Source organism: Abramis brama (assembly GCF_963993115.1).
Source record: "Abramis brama genome assembly, chromosome: 17".
Taxonomy (NCBI): domain Eukaryota; kingdom Metazoa; phylum Chordata; class Actinopteri; order Cypriniformes; family Leuciscidae; genus Abramis; species Abramis brama.
In genome coordinates, this window is record NC_139979.1 from 26,006,611 (window position 1) to 26,033,215 (window position 26,605).

A 26,605-nucleotide genomic window follows, 5' to 3' on the forward strand; every position below is an offset into this window, starting at 1 on the left:
CAGAATTGACTTCACTGACAGAGAGAAGGCAGAACTCACATCATGTTTATTTTTCTTTATTTGGCAAAAAGCACAACACTTTGCTTTTATTGTGAGTATACACAAAAATAATACACACTTAACAGGATCGATTGATGTATAACACAAGCATATAAGATAAAAATTATAACTTTTTTGCACTGATAAGGAAAAAAACGAGCCTATCGCGCCGGCGCGATAGCCGACCTCAGGGGGTTAACCTAGCGCACGAGCAGATCCGTTTCCACTCTGGAGAAGCGTTCAGTCTTTCCGCTTACAAATTCCGCCATGTAAATAGCATCCCGTCATGGCGCGAGCGCAACTAGCTTTCAAAGGGAATGGGAAATTACACTCTGATTGTTTTTTTGCACATTATGCCCAAAACACACCCATTACTCATTAAAGGGGTCATTGGATGCCCATTTTCCACAAGTTGGTATGATTCTTTAGGGTTTTCATGTAAAGTTTGTAACATACTTTGGTTAAAATTCCTCAATGGTTATGTAAAACAACACCCTTTTTACCTCCTCAAAAACAGCTCTGTTCACAGCAACCTGTTTCGGTGCATGTCTCTTTAAATGAAAATGAGCAACTGCTCACCCCACCCCTCTCTTCCATGGGGGCTGTCGACACAAGACACATAAAGTGCTGCCTTGGCGGACAGTATACAAATGGCTGAGGATGGAAATATGCTAATATGGGATAGTCCGTCAGTGGTCGTGGGCAGCGCATGAGCAATATGACATCATATTGCTCAGAAAATCCAAACGGCTTGATTATTGAGATAGTTTAGGCTTTTTGAGGATAAAAAAAAAGGAGTGAATGGATTTTTTTCATCATATGATGGTTGTGTCCACACACTGCAAAGACACATTTATATGCAAACACCATATAAAAGTGAATTTGGCATCTGATGACCCCTTTAAGAGGGACAACCCTTTTAAACCACGCTCTGGGCGCGTCATTTTTCCCGTCGTTAAACTAGCAAAAGTGGATTCGGACATGCCCTAACTGCACTTGCGCCGTGCACTTTAGACCATGCGCTTATTTCATTAAAATATGGCCCTAAGTTGGCAAATGGGAACATGGCTTGTGTAACATTAGCAACACATTATAAGCTGTTTGTCTGCATAAACTAAATGAAGCAAGGGTGTAGAGTTACATTCAAGCTATTTTAAGGCATGAAGAAGTTTTTTCACATGAAAAAACATTTAAATGTCATTTTGGTGATCAAAGATGAGTTTTAAGGGATAAAATTATTGACTACAATGAGACTTTAAGTGAATGTAAACAGTCAAGAAAGACAACGCATGTGCAAAAGTATCAGTATATTGGATGACTGATGACTTAAAGAGACAAAAGTATCTCTGCTGATGTCTATGTTTTTAATGTTCATCAAACAACAAAAGACACTGAAAAAAAAAAAAAAAACTGCTGTTGACTGAATAACTTCTGTAATAAGGATATCTAAATTTATACAGTGAAGACTATGCAGTGTTGTTTTACATTTGATTACTAAATTCAATTTCTGTACCTAGTCTCTAACTCCTGTTAGATCTACCTAAAAAACCTGAAAAGCACTGTTTATTTAATTTGTGCTATTGCTTGTAGTCTGATTATTTGTTCTTATTTTATTACAGACTGTTTACTTATCTTTAATAACGTTTGAAAAGTATGTTTTATATATACAGTGAGGAAAATAAGTATTTGAACACCCTGCTATTTTGCAAGTTCTCCCACTTGGAAATCATGGAGGGGTCTGAAATTGTCATCGTAAGTGCATGTCCACTGTGAGAGACATAATCTAAAAAAAAATAATCCAGAAATCACAATATATGATTTTTTTACTATTTATTTGTATGATACAGCTGCAAATAAGTATTTGAACACCTGTCTATCAGCTAGAATTCTGACCCTCAAAGACCTGTTAGTCTGCCTTTAAAATGTCCACCTCCACTCCATTTATTATCCTAAATTAGATGCACCTGTTTGAGGTCGTTAGCTGCATAAAGACACCTGTCCACCCCATACAATCAGTAAGAATCCAACTACTAACATGGCCAAGACCAAAGAGCTGTCCAAAGACACTAGAGACAAAATTGTACACCTCCAAAAGGCTGGAAAGGGCTACGGGGAAATTGCCAAGCAGCTTGGTGAAAAAAGGTCCACTGTTGGAGCAATCATTAGAAAATGGAAGAAGCTAAACATGACTGTCAATCTCCCTCGGACTGGGGCTCCATGCAAGATCTCACCTCGTGGGGTCTCAATGATCCTAAGAAAGGTGAGAAATCAGCCCAGAACTACACGTGAGGAGCTGGTCAATGACCTGAAAAGAGCTGGGACCACCGTTTCCAAGGTTACTGTTGGTAATACACTAAGACGTCATGGTTTGAAATCATGCATGGCACGGAAGGTGCTTAAACCCCTGCTTAAACCAGCACATGTCAAGGCCCGTCTTAAGTTTGCCAATGACCATTTGGATGATCCAGAGGAGTCATGGGAGAAAGTCATGTGGTCAGATGAGACCAAAATAGAACTTTTTGATCATAATTCCACTAAACGTGTTTGGAGGAAGAAGAATGATGAGTACCATCCCAAGAACACCATCCCTACTGTGAAGCATGGGGGTGGTAGCATCATGCTTTGGGGGTGTTTTTCTGCACATGGGACAGGGTGACTGCACTGTATTAAGGAGAGGATGACCGGGGCCATGTATTGCGAGATTTTGGGGAACAACCTCCTTCCCTCAGTTAGAGCATTGAAGATGGGTCGAGGCCTTCCAACGGGTCTTCAAACATGACAATGACCCGAAGCACACAGCCAGGATAACCAAGGAGTGGCTCTGTAAGAAGCATATCAAGGTTCTGGCGTGGCCTAGCCAGTCTTCAGACCTAAACCCAATAGAGAATCTTTGGAGGGAGCTCAAACTCCGTGTTTCTCAGCGACAGCCCAGAAACCTGACTGATCTAGAGAAGATCTGTGTGGAGGAGTGGGCCAAAATCCCTCCTGCAGTGTGTGCAAACCTGGTGAAAAACTACAGGAAACGTTTGACCTCTGTAATTGCAAACAAAGGCTACTGTACCAAATATTAACATTGATTTTATTAACATAACAAATACTTATTTGCAGCTGTATCATACAAATAAATAGTTAAAAAAATCATACATTGTGATTTCTGGATATTTTTTTTTTAGATTATGTCTCTCACAGTGGACATGCACCTACGATGACAATTTCAGACCCCTCCATGATTTCTAAGTGGGAGAACTTGCAAAATAGCAGGGTGTTCAAATACTTATTTTCCTCACTGTATATATGAAACTTCAAATATATTGTTCATACTTGTACTTAATGACTACAAATCAGTAGATTAAAGGGGTGGTTGATTGTGATTTCACTTTTTTCATTTTAAATAGTGTGTAATGTTGCTGTTGGTGCATGAACATTATCTGCAAAGTTGCTGCGCTGAAAGTTCAACGTAAGCAGAGATATCGACTTTTAAAAATCAGGAAGTTTAATGCCTACAAAAACGACTCGAATGGGACTACAACGAGGTACTTCCCGGGTTTTATACGTAGCTAACCCATGCAAAAAAGGGGGCATGGCCATATTTCTGCGGCTTTGTCGAAGAGGAAGAGTTATAGTGGAGAGCTGTAGCCATGCCGTCGAAAGTGTGTTATTTTCACCCAGCTGCCAGGTCTTCTGTGTTCGGGCTTCATACGGACGCTGTAGTTCGTCAACAATGGCTAAAATTTATGTTTGATTATGTTCCTGAAAACTTCAATCGTAATAGCTCTCTGTGCTGCGCATTTTACGGAAGACAGCTTCCAGAATCTCCACGAATTCAATGCCGGATTCAACAAGAAACTGTTACTAAAACATGAAGCAGTTCCAACTTTACAACCAGAGACAGCAGTTGGGCCACAACCTGTAAGTAAGACTTAATAATTTTAAATGTATTTGCATGTATAATTTCAGACGTAATGTTTTAGTTTTATCAAGGACGTAAACAAATGCCAGCGCTGGATAGTAGCCACTTACACACGTACAAACGCGTACAAACATTTTGAACCTGAATTTGTAATGTATATTTTATGACGATCGATTTGATCAAGAACGTAAACCAATGCCAACGCTGTTTGTTTATAGCCAGTTAGTTCGATGCTATTTTGTGTGTATAAGACAAACGTGTATGAAGTTAAAAAATATATATATGTAGCCTAATCGCAACAGCAAACTTCAGCTGCTGAAGTTAAAACAATAACTTTAAAAAACGGTATTACTCAGTCATTTATTCAGTTATATTAAATGTTTAATCAGGAGAAAACCTGATCTCAAAAGCTAACAAGCAGCAGTATTTTCAAGTAACAGCATATCGAAATACATATATAATAGTAGATTAGAATAGAATAATAATAAAAAATGTACCATTCAGAAACGTTTTGTAAGAGCCGTGTTTTCGGAGGTTGCTTGACTCTCTTCATTGTCGCTTCCTGGGTCTGATATTTACATTTGACCGGAGCACATGCAACTTTCGCCTGTAAAGGTAATGGGCGTGAAGTTTCCGGACAACATGCACTACGCAGTTTAGCCAATTACAACACACCGGCCCAACTAACCAATCTGAGCCCATTGCCTGTTTCCGAGGGAGTGTTTTCATAGAATCAGGAAGTCAACCGGTCGTTCAAATGACAGAGGAGAAAGCGGCTTACAATAAAGGTGAAATTTATGAAAAATAAGGCTTAAAAAAAAAAAAAAAACCTAAGACATGTTATATTGCACCCCATAAACACAATCATGCAAAGAAAAAAAGCAGTAAACCACCCCTTTAATATTGTAATTTTTGTTTTGATTATGTCACGGATTCCCAAACTTTCTAGTACTTTCAATGATGTGCCACTTTTAGATTTACATTTAAATTTATGCATTTGGCAGACGCTTTTATCCAATGCAACTTACATTGCATTCCAAGGTACACATTTACATTCTTATCAGTTCTTGCTTTCCCTGGGAATCGAAACCATGACCTTGGCGTTGCAAGCGCCAACGCTCTACAGTTGAAATTAAATGAAAAATTAAAATCATTTACTCACCCTCAAGCTGAACACAAAAGAAGATATTTTGAAAAATGTAGATAACCAAACAGTATTTTTGGTGAGTATTTGTTTCCATACTATGAAGGAGCAGGAGCTTTTATGCAAAAACCTAAAGACCTAAATGACAGCTACTCCAAGGAATTATTATTTAGATTGTGAATATTTGTCAGTGGTTATCATTGGTGTGTGTGTCATTTCTCAAACCTGTGATGCCAGAGGTAAAGTCTGTGTGGAAGCTGATGGGGGTGCTGGAGCTCTGCGTTTCTTTAATTCCACTTTCGGGGACATCTTGGAGATGTTCATCACAGACTGAGACTGACCAAGAGTGCTGGGACGGGTCTCCACACATGGGCCACAACCCACCACTGACATACCCTGAGCATAAAAAAGAGAGACACTTTAAGAGCTATACAAATACACATTTAAGAACATGTTTAAAAAACATACATGAAAAAAGTAATAAGTCTATAAATATAAGTGCAAAGTAGAAAAAGTAGAGACTAGCTTAGTGCAAATGACAAGGTGTATACATATTGAAGGTGCATTGTACAGAGAAATGAGGTATTGTTGTAGGCAGTGGATCCTGAATTGTGTTGTAGGCAGTGCATCCTGAATTTAAAAGGGCAGCAATTTAACAGAGGACAGCAAATCAATAACATTTGGGCTGGAAATGTCACGACCTGCTCCTGGAGTGTGGCTGAGTTCTGAGGGCTTTACCCTGGCCCTGACCCCACGTTTACACACCATTAAACAGCTGCGCTGATAAGACGGTTAACAGGGAGGGACTCAAGACATAAACTAAACTACAACAGCTGCTGACATCTTCTGATTAAGTTTTACACTAGTGAATTTTTAGAAGCAAAAAAACAAAACAAAAAAAAAGACATTAAAAGCGTAATTTTGTTTGATGTTGAAATTCATTCTCCTATTCCACTATGTGACAAAGGCTGTATGCTGAACTGAACTAAGAATCAATTTAAATTCCAATTAAATTCCTGAATTGCATGACTGAAATTTGAATTTTCATTTAATAAATTAGTGTTTAATAGTTTTTAATGGACTATGGAATTTTTGGTTATACATATTACTAGTACACGCTTTAGCTCACATTACATAATCAAAAGATACAATTTTGATATAAATTTTTATTTTATAAATTTATCTTAAAACATTGCAGACCAGTGGCAGTTGTAGCTTTTTATAGCGCCCTGGGCGAACTACCCCTTCTGCCACTCCCACCCCAAACCCCACAAAATCACAAACAGAGATAAATGGATGAGACAAAATAAAAATAAAAAACCTACAATGCAGAAAACACACAGAAATGAAGGAGTGACACTTTAACACATCCACAATGGAGAACAAATGAAAACACACACACACAACCAATAACGGCATGTTCAGGTTTGACTGGAATATTGTGACATAACAGCAAATAAAAGATACTTCAGTACAAAAAAATACTTTGAAACATTGACATAGTCATATATATACATATATACACACACACACACATATATATATATATATATATATATATATATATATATATATATATATATATACAGTGCAATGCATAAGTTAATACACCCATGCTAAAGTTGACTAAAAAGAGGAATAAAAAATCATATTTTGGAAATTTAACTTAATGCCTTAATTAAAAAAATTAGGAAAAATCCAACCTTTTAGGACACCAATTTTCTTTGTGAATGAATAATGTATCGTAAATAAATAAATGTTCTTCCTTAAAATACATGGTGCATAAGTGTGTACACCCCTATGTTAAATTCCCATAGAGGCAGGCAGATTTTTATTTTTAAGTATTTTTTTATTTATTAATTTTTAGGATACTATGCATCCTGATAAAGTTCCCTTGGCCTTTGGAATTAAAATAGCCCCACATCATCACATAGCCTTCACCATACCTAGAGATTGGCATGGTTTTATTTCAGTTAGCCTAAAAGCTAGTTTGATTTGCATTGAGAGATGATCTTATGGAAAGTACCCCATGCCAATCTCTAGGTATGGTGAATGCTATGTGATGATGTGGGGCTATTTTAATTCCAAAGGCCAAGGGAACTTTATCAGGATGCATAGTATCCTAAAAATTAATAAATAAAAAAATACTTAAAAATAAAAAACTGCCTGCCTCTATGGGAATTTAACATAGGGGTGTACACACTTATGCACCATGTATTTTAAGGAAGAACATTTATTTATTTACGATACATTATTCATTCACAAAGAAAATTGGTGTCCTAAAAGGTTGGATTTTTAATTTTTTTAATTTTTATTTTTAATTTTTTAAATTAAGGCATTAAGTTCAATTTCCAAAATATGATTTTTTATTCCTCTTTTTAGTCAACTTTAGCATGGGTGTATTAACTTATGCATTGCACTGTATATATATATATATATATATATATGATTTAATAATGTAAAAAAAAAAAAAAAACTTTCGTCTCGCTGGTACCACCCAGCTCCAAGACTCCTTCGTCTCCGCTGCTCCCATACAGTTCCAAGTTTTCTTCGTTGGTCAGTCGTTGCTCTGCCTACGCCTTGGACTCCAGGGCCTTTGGCTGCGCCTTGTTCCTCCACCTTTCCGGCTCAGTTGGGCTCCTTCTCCCCTCCGGCACCCTGGCTCTACCTCGGCCACTTGTCACCGTGACTCTGCCTAGGCCTCAAGGTCCTTCAGTGTCACCCGGTCTCATAAGCTCCACCTCTATGGATCCAGCTCTCTTGGATCCACCTCTGTCGGGCGGTTTCCTGGCTCTACCGTGGCTCCTCCCTTCATTGGTTGTGCCGTGGACCTTTGTCAGGATGGCTCGCTGCTGGGTCTTCATCTGGCTCCTCCCTCCATCGTCTTCTCTGTGGTGGATAACCCACCCCCCACCGTGAGGACACGCCTTCTGGGAGGGGGTGTAATGTATGGGTTATGTTTAGTTTCATTGTGTTTTAATTTGGTTTTGTTCTGTTCCTGTTTGCCTGAGTTCCCAGTCATTGTTAGTTGCCAAGGTTTCCGATTTGAGTTATGCACCTGTTCCAAGTTATATTGATTAGTCCCTTTGTGTATTTAAAACCTCTGTTTTCCTCAGTCCTTTGTTCCGCATTAAAGCAAACACTTAAGAACTTTTCCTTTTTGGTCGCCTACAGGTTGGAGTTGGAATTGTCCAATACCGCTGTCGTAAATAATTTAGCCTACCGCAGCCTACTGTCGCACACACACTCGCTGTTTATCCAGCACCGGCTTTGGAATGGACGATGTCCACAGACAAGGTAGAGTATGTTGCATGATTTTATGAAAGTATGATGTATTGCAACATCAGAAACGAAGAAAAACAAAATAATGACTATTGTAATCAGGGTTCTTGCAGGTTTCAGTAAGTCAAATTTAAGACCTTTTTAAGACATTTTAAGACCATAAAGATTGAAATTTAAGACCTACACGACGTATTACCAAATAAATATTCAAATCAAAGAATTCATTTTATTTCAATGAATTCAGTAATTGAAAAAGCATTAATTTAATTTACAGATAAATCACATTAGTAACCTTCCACACCCAACAACGCGTGTCAGAGAAAAGAACAGAATCAGATATAATTTTTTTTATAGAAAATTGTACTTTGCATATTATACTGTAAAAAACACATAATTAGTTGATTTTAGTTGATCATAACTAGAGATGAAATGGCATGAACATTTAATTTCATGATTATAGTGACAAAAATGATCATGGTAATCACAGAATCCTGTTCAAAAAGTATTAATACTACACGATGAAATCAATTCGCCAAGTTTTATGTCTAAAACCAGCTAATAACAAATAAATTTAGCATCAATATGCACTTTTTCAGAACCTCACATATTTCAGACTTTAAAATATTTTTTTATAAAAAGAATGAGTCCAAAAAGATAAATTACTGACATTTACAATGCACTTTAGCTTATCTTTTACTATTAATAGTAAAATTAGGTCCGATTTTCCCGTGGCGTCTGTCGTTGCTATGCAACCATGCCCTGCGCTCTCCACAACGACAAAGAAGTTTTAGTGGCTAATAGATTTCCACCACCGAGAAACACTTGCTGTAGCTCTGCTACAAGATTTATTTACCGAGAAGAGAAAAACACCCGTAGTGTTTGGGTGCACCCCCATCCTTCCTGTTGACTGAGCTTTCAGACAGCGCCTGGAAAAAACGAGCGAGTCGCTTCTATTATGAGCACGCTTACCGCGCGCCTTCATTTGAACAAACTTGAGCGCGCAAAAGACGCGATATGTGAACGGCCTCTTGGCGAGCGACCTCCAGTCAGGCCGCGAGCGACGTGTTGGAGACCCCAGCACTAGAGCTCCGCTTCGTAGGCTACGACTCGATACTTTTTTGCTACTTTGTAATAACTTTCTGCGGCCAGCGTTCCTGGAAATAAACGAGGGTAAACCCTTTTTAAGACCCGACTAAATTAAATTTAAAGGAGAAGTTCACTTTCAAAAAAACTTTTGCTGATAATTTACTCACCCCCATGTCATCCAAGATGTCCATGTCTTTCTTTCTTCAGTCGCAAAGAAATTAAGGTTTTTGATGAAAACATTCCAGGATTTCCCCCCATGTAATGGATTCTATTGGGACCCAAACGGTAGAAGGTCCAAATGACAGTTTAAGTGCAGCTTCAAAGGGCTTTAAACGATACCAGACGATGAATAAGGGTCTTATCTAGCGAAACGATCGGTCATTTCCAAAATAAATAAAAAAGTTTAAGTTTTATAAGCACAAATGTTCGCCTTGCTCTGTTCTGTGATGCGCGTTCGTGACGTCACGTAATACGCAATTACGTTGAAAAGGTCACGCTTGAAAAATTTCTGTCCTGAAGAAAATGTTCTTTTTGGCTTTTTAATATTAAAACACCCAGGATACGCACACGAAATGGGCATTTTAAACGATAAACTGACACAAATACATTTGAAAATGTGTATATGGTCCTCCTTCCGCACATTTGTAAACACGTCAAGTGTGACCTTTTCAACGTAATTGCGTATTACGTGACGTCTTCAACGCGCATCACAGAACAGAGCAAGGCGAGCGTTTGTGCTTATAAAACTTAAACTTTTTTATTTATTTTGGAAATGACCGATCGTTTCGCTAGATAAGACCCTTATTCATCGTCTGGTATCGTTTAAAGCCCTTTGAAGCTGCACTTAAACTGTCATTTGGACCTTCTACCGTTTGGGTCCCAATAGAATCCATTACATGGGGGGAAATCCTGGAATGTTTTCATCAAAAACCTTAATTTCTTTGCGACTGAAGAAAGAAAGACATGGACATCTTGGATGACATGGGGGTGAGTAAATTATCAGCAAAAGTTTTTTTGAAAGTGAACTTCTCCTTTAAGACCGCGGATGAAAATCTGGCCGTTTTGAAGACTTTTTAAGGCCTTAAATTTAAAGTTCAGAATTTTAGACTTTTTAAGACCCCGCGGGAACCCTGTGTAATGCTTGCCGTAAAGCAAGTTAAATTTGTAGTTTCTTATGATCTCATTCGAACTACAGAAACGCTACCTGATCTGACAAACTTGCATAGTGCGGTTATAGCAGATATAGGGCCGCAAAGCGAATGCAGAAGTGCCTTTCACCCTGTTACGACTTGATGAACCACTGATACGATTTTGGAAACATTATATAAACATTAAGGTAAAAAATTATCTTTACTGTTGCTTTAATGTTATGTTCATGTGTGATGTGTAATGCTATTGCCCTTTGTGGTTATTAAAAGTCTATTTCTTCATTCATTCTGACACGTTTCTCTGGTGTATTTACTACACGCTCAACGTAACACCGCCTTACTTTTTTTTCCCAATAATCCATTACACTCTCCATTACACTCTCCATATACTTAACAATGCAGAAGATATAGTACATAGCTATTTTCATATCATTGCAACTTTAATTTCAGAAGTTTGTCCAACCAGGCAGAGACAGCTACAAGCAAGCCATTCTTCCACTCCTGAAGGAGGTTTAACACCATGGGTTCTTTCACAAGATTTTTTGTTTGTTTGAGTGGTACAACATTCAACTACTGGCTAAATCAACGTCGTGAGATTGAGGTGTGACTACCTGTTTAGTCAAACAATTTTGGACTGGAAAGGGTGGTAAAAAATGTCTGGGAAATCTGTTTGAAAGCAAACATTATTTTTGCAATTTGGTTTGTTGCTGCTAAATGTCACAAATTACACTCTTCACCTTACAAACAAAAGTAGAAAAGCAGGGATATGCATTAACATACACACACAGAGGTGTGAAAAGGACAGAGGGGATGTTCCTTTAAGAGAGAGCAGAGAGATCTGGCAAAAACTGAGGAACGAGACTGGATCTTCTAGAACCTTGCATGGGTGTTTGAGTGAGTGCTCAGCTGTTGGTTGGAGCGAGAGAGAGAGAGAGAGAGAGAGAGAGAGAGAGAGAGAGAGTATGGTATGCATCTTACAGCTTTACTTGGGAAGAAAGACTAACAAACAGACATATGATCTAAACTATACATAACACTAGGGACAAATACACACACCAACACAAACAAACACATGGAAAAAGCACAGAGACAAAATAATCACAGCTCTCCTATCATGGCCACATGCTTTCATTAGACGCCACAACCTCCCAGTAAAAGTTTGGTGTTCTCTCTAACTTTTTTTTTTTTCACCCTTCTCTGCCCTTAGAACGGAATGTTCAAAGTGGGAATGGCTATTAGTGGGTTGTATAATCGGAAATCAGTTACTGCGACGTGTTGAAAATGGCTCTTGGCACTGTCTGTGATATTGTAAATAGTGTGCACCTAAAACTGGTGTAATTACAGGGGGGAGCATCGAGAGCAGGGAAGAGCCCTTCATAAAATATGGTGATAGAAATAAAATAACTGGCATATTAATGATGAATTATGGATGTCCGGGTGTGTGTGTGTGTGTGTGTGTGTGTGTGTGTGTGTGTGTGTGTGTGTGTGTGTGTGTGTGTGTGTGTGTGTGTGTGTGTGTGTGTGTGTACATTCAAATAATGCCAGAAAAGGGTCATTCAAGAAGCAGAAAAAAAGTCCCAGCAAAGAACTGTCTTGCTCAGAAAAAAGTGATACAATGCAAATCTATCCATCTGAATGTATTTTGAACAGTGATAGTGAGTATAGGAAAATAGGAAAACTTAAGAAAATCTTGATGAAAATCAAAACCGTATCATCTAGGTCAATTCAGTGTGAGCGGGAGATCACACGTTTGCCCAAGTGATTACTGACACCTAGTGGTGATACCTGAAAATAAATACATTGGATGGAGATTTCTGAAACGCACTGTAATTTCTATTGAAAGAAAATAATAATTAAGAACACACATTTTCATTAATTTAGATGTATTATCTTATATCATAACTGTATGTGTTCGTATATAATTATTGTTATTGTTGTTATTATTATATAATAAATTATTATATATTCATGAATATATTATTTATGTTTTTTATACTAACCAATCAGCATTCAGACCAGAAGTTCTGGTGCAGAACTATTCTTTTCATAATTAAAAAATATATATCATTCATTGATGCAATAAAAGTTGATATCCAATCAAATGAACCACAAAAAAATGCTATTTGCAGAGCTATTTGCTCTGAAAAGAACAAATTAAAGGAGAAGTTCACTTTTAAAATGAAAATTCTGTCATCATATAATCACCCTCATGTTGTTTCAAACCTGTATGAATTTCTTTCTTCTGCTGAACAGAAAGGAAGATATTTAGAATGTCAGTAACCAGACAGTTTTTGGGTCCCATTGACTTCCATAGTATATTTTTTTCCTACTATGGAAGTCAATGGGACCCAAAAACTGCCTGGTTACTGACATTCTAAATATCTTCCTTTCTGTTCAGCAGAAGAAAGAAATTCATACAGGTTTGAAACAACATGAGGGTGATTATATGATGACAGAATTTTCATTTTAAAAGTGAACTTCTCCTTTAACAAAAATGTAGAAGATGTAGAAGAATTAACCTTCAGACAGTATAATTGTGTTAAAGTTTGAAAACTGACAGACAGAGAGATGAGAGTGAATTAGTAAGGGATACTGGAGTTCATGGGTTAGTACTTACATTAATGTTAGTGTCTGCATTGTCAACAACACTATCATCATCAAGACTGTCCATGTCCTCAGAGGACTGATCTTCAGTCTGAAATGGGAATGTAACACTAGCATGGCGAGAAGACTCACAATATCCATGAAAACCATGCAGGGCAGGATATAAACACTGCAATATCAATTAAGCGTTTCATTTTCTCTATATTTTGCGATATGTATTAGTTTCCTCCATCATATCCATGGGTTCAGGTGTTTGGTGCTATTTGTCTAGATCATTTTGGGTCTCTATAGACATGCAGCTTTCAAACATATACAGCACTGTCAAGGTTTAAACAGACAAAAATCTGAACGACCGAATGTGTGTGTAAGTATGTGCACAGGTGAGCCTGTGTTCTACCTTTGATTTCCTGCGATTAAACTTGAGGAAGCCCAGCAGACCCTTTTTATCTGATCCACTCAGACTGCTGGAGTGAAGAGATTCAGCTGTAAGAGAAACGCATTCGTTCAGCATCTTACGCACACACAGGAGCTACTATTGCAGAATAATCAAGAATTGAGTCAACAATGCTACTTTTTGTTAAATTTAAGTGGTTAATTTTGAGCTAGCTAATGAGAATAATGGGTTATGGTAGATACAAGATTAGCATATGCAGAATAAATACTAGTGCTTGCACATCAGCAAAACAGTAGCGTTAAAGTTTTAAGCAATTTAGGATTTAGGCTTTGGTTCTTTGCAAATGAAATGCCACATCAAAGCCACTCAGCTATTGTAATGACTTTCAAACTTTAATCTTACATTTTATATAAACTAGCATTCAAAAGTTTGGGGTAAGTATGATTTTTTTTTTTTTTTTTTTTTTTAAATATAAATTAACGCTTTTATTCAGCAAGGATGCATTTCAAAAGAGACAGTAAAGACATTTATAGTGTTATAAAAGATTTCTATTTCAAATAAATGCTGTTCTTTTGAACTTTCTATTCATCAAAAGAATCCTTAGTAAAAACATATCATGGTTTCAGCACCACAACTGTTTGCAACACTGATAATAATAAGAAATGTTTCTTGAGTGCCAAAAATCATTTGACACTCAAAACTGGAGTAATGGCTGCTGAAAATTCAGCTTTGCCTTAATGGGAATAAATTACAATTTATACAATATAAGCAGACTTGGTAAGCATAAAAGACTTCTTTCAAAAACACAAAAAAAAAAACTTACCAACACCAAACATTAGAATGGTAGTGTAAACCAAAAATAAATAGCACACTTATCATCGGAATAATCCAAACACACTCACACTGAGTAAAATGGTGCATGTTAAGTGCTGACTTGCAAGCACTGTATGTTTCCCATCGTGCATCACAAGACACCTAAACACTTCACTCAATGTCCAACATCGTGGCATGTATGAGACAGTACAATTCAGATATTGCAGTTACTTAACAACTATTAAACATGTATACAGTTTTAAATGGAACAGGATGTTATAAGCTGCAATGCACTAAAAGCAGTACAAAATTCTGACATTAGATGGCGCTACACTTCTGCAAAGCCTCCACTTCAACTAATTTAGATGAAGGAACACTAACACAGAACACACACTAACAAAACCTAAAGAAGAATCAGCAGGACAAGGAACAGGTTTTCTGAATACAACATAAATGCATTGAGAACATAAGCATGACAGTAACAATAAGCATAAAAGATGAATACAAAAACATAGGCACTGCATGTCTTGTTTAGTTTCTATCGACCAGGTTATTTTAATCATAAAAAGCTCAAAAATGTTCTGCGACAGGAAGCAAACTCAGCGCATTCACTGCAAACTCAGTTTAACTGCATATACTGTAAAGGCACTATGGCGACTACTCAACCAAAGTTATGTACATCAGTACCTGAGTAGTTCAGGGCAGGGGTCGAAGCCATTTTAGGCTGGAGAACTGAAAACAATCAAACCAGTAGAACATTTGAAACCATTTGAAACTGAACAGATATATCTTTAGTGCAGACAGTGAAATGTTAGAGGCTATTAGAGCCTTTAGATGCTGTATGAGGATGTTAGGTAAAAATAGAAAATGACTAAACTTTCATGCTGCCAGAACAAAGATACTTAAAGTGTAAACATCTAAGAGTGGGTCTGAACAGGAAGAGTTGGACCTGCCAATGAAATATCAACAACCAAATTGTAACCAGTGGTTTCATAACTATTATTTTTTTAAGACACAGATTTTCCATTGGACATTAAGGTACGACCCAACACGCTATCTATATAATAAAAATGTAAAATATATAAATTAATACTTTATTTAGCATGGATGTAATAAATGTATCAGAAGTGAGAGTGTTTTACATTGTTACAAAAAATGTCTATTTCAAATAAATGCTGTTATTTTGAACTTTTTATTCATCAAATAATCCAAAAGAACAAAAATTGCATCACGGTTTCCACAAAATTAATCGTTTAAAACTGTGATACTAATTCTAACTTAACAAATTTTAGCATATCTAATGCCCTGTTTACATATGGTATTAAGAAGTGTTTTTGTCAATCCAATCATAAGTGAACGACACTAAATACAGGTTTAAATGAGGTCTGAAACATTTTGAGCTTGTCCACTTTCGACCACTTCCAGAGGTAGTCAAAAGCGCATTCGACCGGATGGCTTTCATAGAGTAGATGCTCATGTGGTCGAACAGCCACAAAATACCACCTACTTTCCACTGCTGATCTAATGTGTAAACATTACGGGAAGCGCGCTAGCCAGGCGGGATTTAAACTTTGTGCTTTTGAGCTTAGTTTGTCCATTAAATCGAAAGAGCTGAAAAAGGCCATACATTTACCCATCCATAGACCCCTCCCCTCAAAGAAATCAGGATCGAAGAAGTCGAAAGTTGACAAGAGACAGATTAAAACACAGGAATGATTTTCCTTTGTCTAATTGTGACCCCATCGACCAATACCAAGTGTAAACAGGGCCATGTGACCATATGTGGTGTCCTGACTTTTTATCCCATACCTAGCATCTGATCCAGGACATAGAGTTCCCTGATACCCAGCTCACTCAGGGACTTGTCCAAATCCAGTTGTTGGTGGCTGACATTGTCTCTGAACAGCAAGACATGGGCAGGGTCAAACTCGCACTTCTGACAGATCACAGGCACCAGGGAATGCAGGGGGACCAATGGATTTACTCGAACCACGGCCTTCTGACTGTGGTGATAGTTCACTACCAAACGCACCGTTTTCTATGTGTTAAGAGAAAGAGAAACATACATGTGAATAATGAGAGAGGTTCGTTTAGAGAGCAATTATGTATTAAAGGGATAGTTCAGAAAAAGAAAAAGAAAAAGAAAAATCTGTCATCATTTACTCAGCCTCATGTCACACCAAACCAGTATCACTTTCTTTTTTCTGTATATTTTGATTTCAACATTTTTTGTTTGTTCGTTTTTTGACCATACAATGGCAGTTAATGGTCAAGCAAAACTGTTTGGATACCATAACTCTTCAAAATATCTTTGAAGATAGAATAGAAATATCTATTTTCCGCAGGAGAAAGTAATGCAAAGAGTTGGAATGACACGAGGGTTAGTAAATAGTGAAAGAATTTTCTTTTTGGGTGAACTATCCATTTAAATAGCTTATATTATAAAAAAAGAAAAATGCAATTGTTTGCCTTAAAAGGGAATATAGTAAAATTATAAAGTAAAATACAACTTTAGCTTTATGCTGTCAATTACCACAGCAATTAAGTTGAAATCGCATTTATAAAAAATAAAAAAGCAGGCAGCCACAACATAACAGTGCACGTCGACAGCAGCTATGTTGTATTTAATCTAGAAATTTGTTTTAATGGAAGAGAACTGAAAATTCTAAACCAGCATGGTACATAACATTCAAAAACTCTCTTCCTGTAGATGTAGGTGTAGCAAACTTACTCCTGTGGCTATTATCATTTGCATGATCAAGATAAGATAAGATGTAGCACAGATCTCTGAAGTTTCACATGAGGCAGTGGGCTAAATTAGACTGTATATGCACTTGTTTGCAGTGCCTTGTAGAGGAAGTGTCACACCAACCTCAATGCTTAGAAAAAATATTTTTCAGAGATCTGAATTATAGGTTCAAACGAACACCAATAAATCACATTTGTGCAATATGCAAATACTAATATAGCCCATAAACATCCAAACAACTTTATCACAGAGGCAGCTAAATTTCATCCTAGATAATAGAAAAAACTAACTGTTAATCAAGGTTATCACAGTAGACACTTAACTTGTGCCATTTCCTGTTCATTACCATGCAGACAAACAAGAACACACCAGACTGAGGTGTCACGAAACAGTATGCAACTCTTATTCTGTTTTGTTTCACATTTTAGTTGGTGTAATTCCACTTGACCAAAAAAAGTTACTTACTTTAAATTTGTCACAAGTCCTCAGACATATGTATGTGAGACAACGTGTGCAGTATTTAGACAAGAGTAAAGTAGGTGGTTTGGACTATTAACATTATAAAGACTATGGGCCCTATCTTGCACCCAGCGCAATTGACTTTGTACATCGACGCATGTATCATTCCTATTTTGCACCCGCGCACAGTGGACTTTTCCCTCCACAGACGCACGTCGGTAAATTAGGAAATGAACTTGCGCTCCCGGGGGCGGTTCAGCGCAAAGAGGAGGCGTGTTCCGGCGCAAATGTTCCCTGGTGCTATTTTGCAGGTTAAGAAAACAATTCCGCCACAGACCAGGAAAAACCTAGTCTAAAGTCAGTGGCGCGTTGCGCATGTTATTCATATGCTATTTTAAGGGTGCATGCTTGGCCATAATCAATGTAGCGTGTGCACAATGCGCATGCACTTTGCTTATCTCATCTACACACAGACGCAGCAGTTCTCATTTTTAGAAAACCATACATTATTACAAGGAAAAATATTAACACACGAGGGAAATCATTATGGTGCCCATGAAGATGTGAAAAAATAGGCATAAATCTAGCTTACACATTTACCCAAATTATTATACGCCTGTTTAACCGAAGCTAATTTGGGTGGGTTTCTCCCATCACCATACAATGTCACTTCTCTGTGTTTTACGGCCCTGACGAGAACGTCGGTGTCCTCGGCTGTGAACCGCTCCTGGCAAATCCGCCGTTATAATAGCAATCCGCCATGAACAAGCACGCCTGCTCTTAAAGGGAATGTGAGATGACGCTCTGATTGGTTTATTTCACGTTACGCCCAAACCACACCTATGAATAATGAAGCTACTTCAGACCAACCCATTTTAGATTTGCGTCGGGCACGAGTCATTTATCCCGCCGGTATAATAGCAACAGCGCCCAAGACCCTCCCATAAAGTTACTTGCGTTTCGCGCTTGATACTTGCGTTTCAGATCGTTAAAATAGGGCCCTATATGTTTTTAAATTGCAACCGACAGATAAATAAATACGGTGAATATCATGACTCTCTGGAACACTTCTCCAGTTAAATATTAGTGTATAATTGAACAGTAAACTGTATACTGTACTTAACTGTTTGCCTTGGCAACAAATAGCTTAAATCACAGGTCTTCAATTGGGGGCCTGTCAGTTATTGTCTGATGAAAATGTATCGACAAGCTAAATTTAAGAACCTAAATTTGTCTCATTGTTCTCCCAAAATTAAAATGTAACAAGTAAAATTTAAATGTAACTATGCACATCAATGATTTTAATATTTTCTAAACATGACTCAAATTGCGGTGCGGGATTGCAGGTATTACGCATAATTGTAATCATTCCTGCAGGTCTCACTCTTATAATGCGGGAACCACCTACAAACATTCATTCACTTCAGCATGTAGGTTGTATGAGTAAATTAATCTAGATTATAAGATCAAATCAGTCATTTTAAAACTTTCTGCGAGGCGTAATTTCACAAACCACATGAGGGATTCAGAGGTACTGCGTCTTCTCTCTCTCTCTCTCTCTCTCTCTTTCAAAATGTGCTAAACATCATTCACATTGCATCTGCACAAGGCAAGCGTCAAGCGTGTTGCAAGTGGCGAGACTCAATCAGGACAATTGACGGAATTGTCACTTGCATAATCGGGCCAGAACATTCAATGTTTAAACTGGTAAGACTTAAAAAGACGATGCAGTCTTTTTAAGTCTTTTTAACTTTTTTCATTTTATTTTTACTTTGTGTTATGTAAACTCTTGAGCAACAAAGTTACCCCATTGTAAAAACACAAATACAATGAGTGAGCAAATATTCAGGTGAGATAAATGTAATAAAAATAAATTGAAAAAAATGTAAGAAAAAAAAAAAAAAACATTAGACAATTCAGGCCCCGCTACAGTATTTTAAGGGTCTGTTCAAACTTTTAGTTCAGTTCTCTTGGTACTTTTGGTCCAGATCAAAAAAGAAAATGAAACGTTTAGTTATGGTTCACTTATTGTTCAAACTAAAACCTAAAGATACAAGACATAAAAAAAAAAAACTGCTTTTTTATATGCGCTCGTTGTATGTGTGTACATTTACTGTTATTTTTTCCAGCACCAGGAATTCCTTTGTTAGACGCAAAATGAAAATCTGCTGCAAGGATATGGTGGTTCCGATGCCAGTAACAAACTGTAATGGCAACATACTGTATCTCATACATTGAGAAGAACCAGGAATGCTTAAGCATTCTCTGTCCTTTTTAGGGTCGCACACGTCTTGTTGTTGGTCTGTTTAGGTTTCTATGGGCTGTGTTGCATTCATATTTTAGTCGAATGACACCAGAGTTTGTTTGGAAGAGGACAAAGGTTCAGATGGAAGCGTTCACACTTTTTCAAATGAACCACACCAGAGTTCTTTTTAAGCTAACCAAACCTACCAAATGTGAACAGACCCTAAAACCTTTTCGGTGTAAAAAAAAAAAATATATATATATATATATATATATATATATATATATATATATATATATATATATATATATATATAAATATAAATATACATTAAAATCACATTTATATTAATCCAATTTTTATATATATAAATATTTATATATTTTAATGATAATGTTAAAGGTTTAAAGTTGTTTTAACTTTGCTATATAGCGGTTAAGCTTTGACTGAGAAAGGGGTTTAGTGTGATGAACCAGTTTAACACTTATCACAGCCTGCTCACTTTGTCAACTTACTTTAACAAAAGGGTAAACCATCCGGACCCATCTCTACTATAGTCAAATATTTCTGAGCTGGCCATGTGGTCTGTTTGTTATCCTTACAAACACTAAAAAGAAACAGTGTTACCATTCCATTTCTATAAGCATCTATACTTATGTATTGTGTCCACTGCTTGTACTGTTGATCTAGCAGAATCAGAGTTCAGAGCCTCTAACTCTGTCCAGAGGTCAGACATGAGGGAGAGAGAGCAAGAGAGAGCCCAGTCAGCCCGGCTGAGAAAGAAATAATGCATGGTAACTAAAGGTAAGACTCTCATCAAATATTCACACATTAGGGGGAGGAGAAATGGACACTCGAGAAAGAGAGAGAGAACGCACACTCAGAGCAGATTCTGTGAAAGACTCACTGTACCTTTGCCCGAACCCTTTTTATGATCACACGACCCTCTTGATGCATTTAGTCAGAACAAGATGTCACCATTTAACAACATTAGTACAAGAATAAAATTTTTACAGTAAAATAGCTGTTTAAAAGACAAACACAATGTGTGAATATGAGTAGCAGACAATCAGCATGGACATTTTTTTTTTATATACAATTTATATTTAAATCTTTTCAGTATTTGTAATCATATTTTCAAGTTTTTTTTGTTCACTTAAATAGTCTTGAGGTGCAAATATTCTAAGTATTTGCTCATTTAAAAGGAGATCATAAAAAACGCATGCATAATAACTATACAAGAATTTTAAAATGTTTAATACAGTTTTAGGTTAAGCATTTCATGTGACACTGTAGTTCCGTGCTGTTGAGCACTTGGGGTCTTATTGACCCTAAAAAGTACTGCAATGAAGACAACACTTGCTTGTACAATGAGACCATTCAATATGGCTGATGCAATTGAATGAGAAGTAGAGTGTAGTGTGACATACGCCCACCACTGACCTGCAAACCAAATTATTTTACAAAGTTTGTCTTCAGGAGTGATGTCTTGTCAGTAGTAGTGCATTCCAGTTTAGGAAACATGTTATCACAGTTGCTGCTGCCTGTCTATAATTTAAAGATCTTCAAAAGTTCAGACATTATCACCATGCGGCTTGAGGACAGAAACCTCCATAACACACTGTTTCAGATACTCACCTCTGGCACTTTGGGTGGAGGTTTCCGGATCACCCTGTCCTCCAGCACTCGTTCTTTGATCAGGGCGCAGGAGACGTCCAGAGCGCCCAGCAGAGCATTGGGCTTGAAATTGACGTGCTGAGCATCGGGTGACAGCAGCTCCAGAGTGTGATATGCTGGATTCAGATGGTACTGACTGCATAGATCCACCAACAAATCCATTAGAGCTTTTCTGAAGAGACAAGAGGAGACATAAGGACAGAGAAAGATAGAGTTACTTGATGGTTAAGACTTGTAATTACATCATGTGATGAAGACAGGCCTGTGATAGGATGATGGAGAGAGAGAGGGAGAGAGAGTCAGCTTGAATTACAGGTGTTACGTAAAGCAGCAAATTGCTACATGAATGCTTGTCTTAAATGTTTGGCTTCACTAAGCAATTGTCAGAAATCAAACCCGCATCTACCAAAAATTGCTATCAAGGCATAGTTAAAGGTTTTGGGAAAAGTTTTCAGGCATTGGAAAAGTTTTCAAACACGGACAGATATTTGAACAAAATTGTTGGTTTAAATTCCATGTCATTACTACTATTTAGTCTCATAAGAAAATACATAAATCAAGATACTTAATTCAATACATAATTCAATCATTGAAGAAAACAGTTATTTTACTGCATATGCATTTGTAAGAGTTTCCTTTTCAATTTATGTGAGGAGAGTATTTAGATGAATCATGCAAGGTGATTTACTACAGTTTGCGCTAGTCAATTTGCTACTGGTATTTGCACCATTATTTACTGCCCAAAAAAAGCATGTCTTAAACCAGATGCTAATTTGCACTGCTCTTGTACAGTAGTTTGTGCTGGTCATTATGGAAATGATCCGGCTGCATCTGTGTTCTTTAATTTGCGCCTCGTCAGTAGATCACGCGCAGAATTTTCCACTCTCATCCGTGCTTTTTTGGAATTGCGCTCTCAAGCTAATCTGCCCTGTTTAGTAAATCTGGCCCTTAAACTAGTACAAAATGTTCATGTCTATTTCTATTTCTTACAGCAACATTCATATTGACGAGCTGTAAAAAAGGAGGGAAATAAATAAATAAAAGCATTATATTCTGCTATATTCCATGTCTTCTAAATTTTAGGGCTGGTCCGAATACCATTTTTTGAGCTTTGAACCTTCGGTAGTAATGAACATCGAATATTCGAAGCTTCGGAGAGAGGGGGCTGAACATATTCTTCTCTCTAATAAAGGCAGGAATCTCTATGTGTCTGTATGTCCGTTTGCATTTTGATTATTTCGAGAACCGTTCATCCAATCGACTTCACAAGGGAGTGCAGTGTCGCATTTGGTGTAATATAGATGGACACGCGAGACGTAACACATTCAGAATTAATAAACTTTTAGTACACTACAGAACAGCGCGAGCGGGAAGCGGCGCACCTCACGCGAGCACGGCTTATATGCTCCGAGAGGACACTGCACTAGTGATATAAAACGCACACACACAGGTCTGTTAACTTAAGCAATACTTTAAAGGTAGTCTAATATTTTTCTGACTAACAAATTACCGACACAGTAAAGGGTAGATTTAAATAAAGAAAAACGAAATTTAAATAAAGAAAAACAAAATTTAAATAAAGAAAAACGAAATTCAAATAAAGAAAAACGAAATTCAAATAAAGAAAAACGAAATAAAGAAATAAAGAAAAAAACGAAATTTAAATAAAGAAAAACGAAATTCAAATAAAGAAAAACGAAATTTAAATAAAGAAAAACTAATTACAAATCTCAAATTAAAAATGAGATTAATTTAGTTTGATAATAACGGGTAAAAAGGCTAATACATTTTGTTTCTATTATTCTATTTTCCACAATGTCAAAGCAACATAGCTTAACCCAAAACACAAGCTCAGGCATGCACTTCGGTCCACACACACTCCGCTGTTCTGCGCTCTAGCCAGAGAATACTCCCGTTGCAGGAACACTTAGGCATCGGTTCTATTTCTAGCATGCACGCGTTTTCCGCGTGGCTCGACCAGGCAGTGTGCAAACTCCAACCTGTTAACATGGGAGCCGAAATTAAAACAGACACGCCACGCAGCCAGTGTGTCGCCGGCCTTATTCAAGCGCGAATGAGAACCGTTTCGTGGGGATCCCGAGTGTGCAAAAAACAACAACAACAAAAAAAAAAATATTCGAATGTCAAATTTTCAAATCGAATACCAACCCACCGAACGAATATTCGAATATTCGGGTCCAGCCCTACTAAATTTATACCAAAAGGTCATTATTCACTCTCAAAACACAATTCAGGCAACTTGTAGAGTTTTTCTCAAATCAAATATGTAACATTTGGTCACAAGACAAATGAGAACCAAATGACATTTGATGTTATTTGATGTGATCCACGCTGTGGCTTTAATTGGAGAGCTGCGTAAAGATTCTTAAAAAATATTAAACATAACATTTCTGTGCTCTAAAACCCACAACCACATTAGCTATCCTAAAAAATAGTTTTAGTCTGATTTAGGATAAAGAAGCCAATGTTACTGATACCACTAATTGTATTGCTTAATTACTAATGTTATGATACCACAGATTTTTTTGGTAATCTGACACACTTTTTGGTAATCTGAAAACTTTCACCTAACAATTTAGGAGATTTTAGTATTTCTCCATTCAAGCTGTAGCTGCTTAAAGGCACACTATGCAGTTTCCGTACTTGTATTTAACGTGACTGTCGTAAATACCACTCACGCAGAGCCGTCTCTGCACACTTCCGACCGCGCTTTCTTTGCTTTCTTCGTCGACTCTGCCATGATTCACGTCTGAAATGCATGCTAGTGTCTTCCATAGAGGCTGCTTCATATGTTGTTGATGTATGTGACGTCGTTCCGTAAAGCAAGTTGTGATTCTCGTGAGATATGTCGGGGCGCCACCTCTCAACCCTGCATTGCTGAGAACTGACTTTAAACCATTAAACTACCTTTACTTTATGTGTGTGCATGTCCAAATTTGCACACACAGTTCAATATGTTGGAATATAATCATTATGTTGCTCAGATTATCTGAATGATTCATCTGACTATAAATGTCTATTCTTATGACACTTACTCATCAACATGGAAATGTTTTACCACATAGTAAACAATGATGCACCTATCCTCCTTTCATTATCTTTATTACTTTTTTTATTATATCTATTTTAAAAAAAAATATTTCACAATGATTGAAATTCAGCAGCAACTGAACAAGTAATAAATAGACATGCCAAAGAAGCCACTTTCAAATCTCTATGATATTTTGGTCCTTTCATATTCTCTCAACGCTCACTACCATTTAAACATTTGGGGTCAATAAGATTTTCTATGTTTTTGAAAGAAGATGCTTATGTTTACCAGCAGAATAGACTTAGCCACAAAAAAACAGAAGACATTATTTACAGAGTTGCGGAAACCACACTGTATTTTGTGAACACACCCTGTAAAAAAAAAAAAAATTCTTTTTTACTGGTCTATTGTTTTGTCTTTAAAGAATCAATGTGCTATCAAATGCAAGCCATACTCTCAATATGTTTAATTAAATCAAGCCAAGGGTAAAATGTCCATAATGATAGTCAAAGAAAAGAGTGAGGGATTTACACTCAAAGCACAGGTAGCTTTGTGAAAGTACAGCCAAGTGCAACAAAACTCTTGACTAGTACAAGACAACAGTAAAAATCTTTTTAAATTAAGGGATGTTAACACGGGAGGCTAACAGCACAACAGAATGGCATAAATTATAAATTATTGTATTTATTTATTTTTATTATTTTAAAATATGATTACCCTAATTGTTTAGAATTTTATACATTACATTAACAGACATTAGCTTCTTTTCAATCCACTGGCTGAATGAAAATGCTGAATGAGAGTTTCACTCTCTTACAGTAGGTTGCACTTATAGAACAACAGAAATATAGTGGTTAATCTGGTAACCCCTGTATACAACCCAGCTGCACTTTGCTGTCATAATTAATCAACAGTATATCATAAGCAATCGTTTGACATAAATGTCATGTACAGTATGCATTGATTGTGAACTGCTCTGAATGGATAAGTAGAATGAGCAATAATGCAACGTTTTTACTTAGAAATTGGGCTGGGTATCGTTAAAAAAATGTAGATATCGATACTATTACTTCGATACCGGTTAACTGAACGATACTTTTTTCAATACCAATTTTATGAACAGATAATGTTATAGCAGAGGCTATAACATTAATGTGAAGAGGGGGAAAAAAAACAAGAAAGCTAAACTGTTAATGCAGCTAACCTTAAGGATAAGCACACTTTACAAGATGCCTAGTTTAATGTGAGTTAATTCCGTTTTTCCCGTTAACCCCCCCCCCTTTTTAATTTTTCTGGATGGATAAATTAAATTGTACTAATCAAAAAGCATGTGTAATTAATTTCAAATCATGAAATGTGTTCAATTTAACAGCAGTTTATTAACAGTTTAACAAAAATTACATTCTTAATGTGTTTTTTTTTTTTCAAATTCCATTTTATTTTTACCCAGTTCTGTGCTTTCCGTTTAATTTAGTCTATATTTCATTTTAATGGTTTAATCAAAAACATATTTAATTAATTGAATTCATATTTATTTTGACGGGTTTTCATTCTTTTATTTTGACGGGTTGCCGTTTAGACCTTCTTCTGTGATGTGATGATAGTTTCTCTCAAATGAAATGTTGTCAAAGTGAGAATATTAAACCGCAAAGGGACTATTTAAATATGAATCCTGGATGTTCTGGGTCAATGAATGGCCCAGACGCGCGGTTCCCTTTACTACACAGCACGTGCGACGCACGCGGTGCTTGTCTGCACAATTCATTGCAGCGCGGTGATGCCTCGCCACAGCCAGCACTTGATTTGGGCACATCATACGTGCTGCATGCTTATTCACTGACGTTGACAAGATTAAACCCTCAGGTATCGAAATTTGGTACCGAATGACAAGACATTTTTTTGATACTCGATGGTATCGAGGCAAAAAAGTATCTCCTAAAAAGTAGATTCTCACTACTCCTAAAAAGTATCGAACTCGATACCCAGCCCTACTTAGAAACATG

At 36.9% G+C, this 26,605-nt stretch overlaps 1 protein-coding gene across 6 annotated transcripts in view; it reads right to left on the reverse strand.

The window, feature by feature from the left end:
* Positions 1-26,605, reverse strand: part of cobl (cordon-bleu WH2 repeat protein) — a 127,280-nt gene that overhangs the window by 48,368 nt on the left and 52,307 nt on the right. For 3 of the 6 annotated variants that reach the window (XM_084089555.1, XM_084089557.1, XM_084089556.1), the window contains 6 exons: positions 21,512-21,722; positions 16,230-16,458; positions 15,108-15,152; positions 13,611-13,696; positions 13,227-13,304; positions 5,319-5,489 (listed from right to left, as the gene is read on the reverse strand). In XM_084089555.1, the coding sequence (XP_083945681.1) occupies positions 5,319-5,489; positions 13,227-13,304; positions 13,611-13,696; positions 15,108-15,152; positions 16,230-16,458; positions 21,512-21,722 (820 nt within the window). The remainder of the gene's footprint in view (positions 1-5,318; positions 5,490-13,226; positions 13,305-13,610; positions 13,697-15,107; positions 15,153-16,229; positions 16,459-21,511; positions 21,723-26,605) is intronic. The other 3 variants (XM_084089559.1, XM_084089560.1, XM_084089558.1) reach the window with 2 other exon arrangements.